Source organism: Homarus americanus, unplaced genomic scaffold, assembly GCF_018991925.1.
Source record: "Homarus americanus isolate GMGI-L3 unplaced genomic scaffold, GMGI_Hamer_2.0 scaffold23743, whole genome shotgun sequence".
NCBI classification, from domain to species: domain Eukaryota; kingdom Metazoa; phylum Arthropoda; class Malacostraca; order Decapoda; family Nephropidae; genus Homarus; species Homarus americanus.
This window is the reverse complement of record NW_024716296.1, coordinates 440,066-446,065: the sequence shown is the minus strand read 5'-3', so window position 1 is coordinate 446,065 and position 6,000 is coordinate 440,066. Positions and strand designations below refer to the sequence as shown.

The 6,000-nt window shown below is 40.4% G+C and overlaps 1 protein-coding gene across 1 annotated transcript; it reads right to left on the bottom strand.

The window, feature by feature from the left end:
- LOC121858102 lies at positions 1-2,707 on the bottom strand. Its single transcript, XM_042354337.1, has 5 exons — positions 2,630-2,707; positions 2,266-2,474; positions 1,886-1,949; positions 1,610-1,741; positions 1-528 (listed from the first exon to the last, which is right to left on the bottom strand). The coding sequence occupies exons 2-5, from the start codon at positions 2,471-2,473 to the stop codon at positions 354-356; spliced, it is 579 nt and encodes a 192-aa protein (XP_042210271.1). The 5' UTR covers position 2,474; positions 2,630-2,707; the 3' UTR covers positions 1-353.
- Positions 2,708-6,000: the final 3,293 nt, after the last annotated feature.

Here is a 6,000-nt window from a genome sequence, read left to right as displayed (position 1 = left end):
TTTTCAGGAAAACATTTATTTTCTTTTATATTGCAAAACTAGAGATATGTAATGATACTAAAACATATGGAAGGAACCAGAATTCCTTACACTGGATAGACCAACCGCCCGAACGGCTGGTAAGCTGATAAGTGGCTAAGATTATAAACAATATTATATATACTTTCTGAATTAAACAATATCGAGCCAACATCTTGAGAAAGAAGACAAAACGTGCAAAAAGATATATTTTCAGATGCCAATAGTAGCTCTTGTCGATATTCTCTTTGTTACCACTGCTGAGCTGCTATCACTACTGCTGCTGCTACTGCTGCTGCTGCTGCTGCTGCTGCTGCTAGTAGTGCCTCAAGGTTCTACTTAACCTGAAGGTCGAGGTTGTCGAGGTACTCATTGACCTCCTCATAGGTAAGAGGGCAGGAAGTGTAGAGGTTGTAACAGTCCTGACCTTCCCGGCCCAACACAGCTGCTGACTGGTAGAATGAGCGAGGATGCTTCGCCTTCTTGGGTGACACTGGTTCTGGCTTGTCCCTGTACATAAAGACACAGACAGATATTACTAGGTTGTAGATTAGCGTTACCGGGCTATCTCACTCTGATGACTTTTGTTCAAGAAATCTCAGGATGAAATACTGACTCAGCACAGCCAAGAAGAGGAGAGAGGAACTGAGTAAAGCTATTGACTCAACACAGCTACGAAAAGGAGAGAGGAACTGAGTAAACCTATTGACTCAACACAGCTACGAAAAGGAGAGAGGAACTGAGTAAAGCTATTGACTCAACACAGCTACGAAAAGGAGAGAGGAACTGAGTAAAGCTATTGACTCAACACAGCTACGAAAAGGAGAGAGGAACTGAGTAAAGCTATTGACTCAACACAGCTACGAAAAGGAGAGAGAACTGAACTGAGCTTCTGCAAACCTACTCAGGAGAAATACTGAAGCTGACTATTGACTCAACACAGCTACGAAAAGGAGAGAGGAACTGAGTAAACCTATTGACTCAACACAGCTACGAAAAGGAGAGAGGAACTGAGTAAAGCTATTGACTCAACACAGCTACGAAAAGGAGAGAGGAACTGAGTAAAGCTATTGACTCAACACAGCTACGAAAAGGAGAGAGGAACTGAGTAAAGCTATTGACTCAACACAGCTACGAAAAGGAGAGAAACTGAGTAAAGCTATTGACTCAACACAGCTACGATCAAGCTACGAAAAGGAGAGAGGAACTGAGTATTGAAGCTATTGACTCAACACAGCTACGAAAAGGAGAGAGGAACTGAGTAAAGCTATTGACTCAACACAGCTACGAAAAGGAGAGAGGAACTGAGTAAAGCTATTGACTCAACACAGCTACGAAAAGGAGAGAGGAACTGAGTAAAGCTATTGACTCAACACAGCTACGAAAAGGAGAGAGGAACTGAGTAAAGCTATTGACTCAACACAGCTACGAAAAGGAGAGAGGAACTGAGTAAAGCTATTGACTCAACACAGCTACGAAAAGGAGAGAAGAACTGAATAAAGCTATTGACTCAACACAGCTACGAAAAGGAGAGAGGAACTGAGTAAAGCTATTGACTCAACACAGCTAAGAAGAGGAGAGAGGAACTCACCCCAGCAGCGCTCTGATAGTGTGCTCACGAAGGTTCAGTTGGTGTTCTGGCTTCTTATACACTTCACACACGTGACGCATCCCGCACCCATGTGTGTCCATCTTGGCGACCATAGCGAAGAGTTCCTCCAGCCTGCGAGGGTTATATATACACGGTTATTGGGTGTTAATACTGTAGGAATATTATAAGTGTTATTTATAAATCACATTAATTATAGTTTTAGCTAATAATGTAACGCGTCTGCCCTCAAAGACTTGGTTAACTGAGTGTTCTTACCTCTCTTCATCGACGTCCCTCTTGTAGCGTCTGTCAGGTGCAGCTCCGTAGCCTCGAGGTTCTTCTGTCATAGAGTGAGGGTGAGTACCATTGGTTAGGTTAACTGTTTTATCTTACATTATAGAAGGTTTGTTCAATCACATTAGGTTAGGTTAAATTAAGTTAGATTAAGTTAAGTAACAATTAAACATATTATCATTATTCGTATTACCACAACTATAGCGATCATTTGTATATGATAACAATATTATTATTATTATTATTATTATTATTATTATTATTATCTTCATCTTCGGAGAGTAAATATGTATAGTGTATATCCAACATAAAGTTGCTTTAATTTCACTCGTATTGAATTCTCAGAGACTGGTGTACTGTACCTCTTCGCCTCGAAAGGAGAGCAGATGCTACCAGGCCCACCCCGGCAACTCCCGCGGCCGCTGCTGCGACACCTGCGAGACTACCTGTCCCAGCGGTGATGGCTAAGGAGGTGCCGGCGGTGGTGGCCAGGGGAATCACCAGGGTAGAGGAGGCCACACCCAGCAGGAGGGCCAGTGCGACGGGCACCATCACGTAGGACATCTTCATCCTGCAACACCAAGAGCGTCTTTATGGAGGTAATGAACGTTATAGTTGTGTGAGGGAGACTTGATGAATGTGTGGACACGGACACTATTTCGTGACCGTATAATAGTTGAGGAAAACAAATTGTCTAATTGAAGAAAAGGAAATCTGTATTGATACCTGAGGGAGGCGGTGAAGAGCTGATGGAGGTTAAGGAAACCTCTGGAGTACTCGTCGCTGAGAACGGTGAAGGTGTGTGTGTCTTTCGTTTTTGTTATGGATGCTTTTATATAACTCTTGTACAGCAGTTGCCAGTCAACCCATTTACCAAACTGCTGTCAGGTGGACGATATCCCCCCCCCCTTCCTCGACAACCATGATCTACTTAACCTCAACCCTCAACAACCACAATAACCCAACACCATATGCTGTACCCCCACCACACCACCACCACTACCCTTCCTCACCCCACCCCACCACCACCACTACCCTTCCTCACCTCACCCCACTACCACTACTACTCCTGCAAGCATAATGGGTCTAAGAGTGACAGAAGGAGAGAGGAAAATCCAACGTGTGTATCTTACTTGATATTTAGAACATCATAAAAAATGTACCTTCAGTCTGGTGTTACCTGACTTAGTTCCAGGTGTACTTCAGAGCTACAACAGGTGTGAGATAGGTAAACAAGGAGTATAAACATGATAAATGATGTTTCTATCACAAGCTAACTACATTTAACAAAAAAAAATAGAAGTTAATTCAAAATTTTGTACCAAGATTAACAGCAGGAACTTTGAATAAACGTTGACAAAATATTTCCTCACAAAAATAAAATTGTTGTTGTCGGTTGATACATTTACGAGGCTAGAATGAATATAAGTCCTTAGGTTAGGTTAGGTTAGGTTAGGTTAGATTAGGTTAAGTTAGATTAGGTTAGGTTAGCGTTCATGTGTTTAATTATCAAGTGAAATATAGGACATCCAGAGAAGCAGTAAAAGTTGGCCAAGGTTTATTCTTCATTACCTCACTAGAGCGCCGGAGCAACACTACTAGCCACCAAGAGGAGGACTGTGATGCAAGGAATGATCTATTCTTAAGAGCGGACTTGCAACATGCGGTTAGAGAGCGTACAGGCGAACAAACCCGCCCAAGAAGTATCCTCCCGTCTATTTTTGTAAGTATAATGATAACTATTAACACTTAACACTTAACAAGATAACGAAATAAAGTTAATATTACTGAACTGGTTATGTTCTTCACTAACTCACATAGTCGAGAATTTTTTATATTAATTTCCTTGGATAATTTACTTCGTGTTATTTTGTTTTGTTAATTCAGAAATACAGTTACAGGTACAGGTTAGGTTAGGTTAGGTTAGGTTAGGTTAACGGAGTGTAGTAACATGTGTTTACTTATTAACAAACTTCTCGTATATTTAGGAAAGCCAATGGACTAAATCTGGCATCCACCTCTTACATACATACATACATACATACATACATACATACATACATACATACATACATACATACATATATACATACATACATACATACATGCATACATTTTAAATCTAATAATAGTATCGTATTACATTAACCAGTTCAACCGCAGCAGTACACATCACTCACACATGTACACGCAAAACACACGTACACGACGAACCCTACACCACAGCTTTCTCAATCTACAAACAGTCTTACAAGTTTACGATCACTAAGCATAATTTGCCTTCAAGCAGAGACAGACAGACAGACAGACAGACAGAACTCATCCCCGTCATGTTCACAGCTGCACCATCAACAGGAACTGGCTGGCTTCTGGGTAATTCCTTAAGACTTAGCAATAGACACTCCGTCCTCCTCCTCACATTGCAAGGACCGTAATACTCTTAGTAATTTTAATACATAATTTCACTCAGCCAATCAGGGATAAGTATAATCGTTTTCTTATTTACCAGGCGGTTATAGACTAACAAGCCCCGCCCCCTTTGCAGCTCATTGGCTCACCCGAGTGTTCGATTAATATTTATGTATCGTAAATAAATAAATATATATGTTATGAATATACAGTTAGATATGGCTCACTTTAATGGCGAATTTAACGTCTGTTTGATATATAAATGATTCAGAACATTAACCTCCATGGTATAAGTGAAAAAAAAATGAAATAAAGAATATTTTCCGTCGAAGTCACAAATATATTCACGCTTTCGGAGAACACATTACTTCTTCTCTTTTAACTGATTATTATGTATATCAAGACAAACAACACCAAACATATAAAGCAACGGATAATAATGACCATTTAATGAGGAGTAGAATCAAATGTAAACACACAGGCACGTAAAAGTGTCGTTTATGATCAAGCTCTGTCAAAGAAATCTGAAATTATACTTTTGCAGCTGAAGTTGGATATAATACTTAATGAAAAGTTAACAATGATGACGATGACGACATTGGGTATTTGTCATAAGATCTCCAAACATTTTATGCAGGATGAGGAAACCCGCGGATACTTGAAATAAGATACCATGGTTGGTAGAGACGGCGTACAATATAATAAACCGTGGATGGTAAACCCGCGGTTGGTGAAGGTAGTTCATTTCCTTTCACTGAATAAACTCACATAGTTGTTTAAGCCAATAAAGACCAGTATGAACCAATCACGTATTGCATAAGACAAATTGATCAATAAATCCCAACAAAACGTTGCTCTTATTATGTCTTGGCACAAACTGTTTCACACATCATTAGTGTCTGCCGACAAACATGTTCTCAGTGTCCATAAACACATGTGGTTCTTTACCCCAGGCCCCTCACCCCTTCCTCTCCCTCAGGCTCCATACCTCTGTCAAAACTTTACATCAAATAATCACCAAAAATAAACAAAGATATAAAACAACAGAAGATAATCTGCAAGTCCATGTATTTATTAGGGGTCAGTTATGTATATACAATATTCACATAGTAATATAAGTTAATCTAGTTTACGTTCAGCCATAATAAAGTATTGAAAATGTGACCTCTCAAAAGATGGGTCCAGAGTGAGCGCAAGAACAACAGAGTGAGTATAGTGTTAAGGAAGGAGGAACATCGTACAGTGGTCGATAGTGTCCGTGTTAGCACTTATTGACTACTAATCCAGGATAAACACACATAAGGGAGGCGGAGATGGTGACGGAGTGGTCGGTGGAGAAGGTGGTGACGGTGACGGTGCTACTGGAGGTCTTCCACAGTGTGAAGAATAATTTTCTTCCTGGTTAGACAATCCGTCAAGTACGTCTAAACTTCCTTCTTCAGTACTACTGAGGAGATCAGTGACGGTCGCCTCATGGTTTGAGGAAAGTTTTTTGGAGTGACGAAGTCGACGGCCTGCGCATGCTCCAATCACACCCTCAAGCCCACCACCACCTACAACACACATCCACAAGGATTAACACAGAAAATTGTGGAATTCGGGAAAATATAAAACATTTATGTATCGTTATAAACCACTCAAGCGCCCGGAAATAACATTTATTACACCATGAATTGTATAATAAAAGT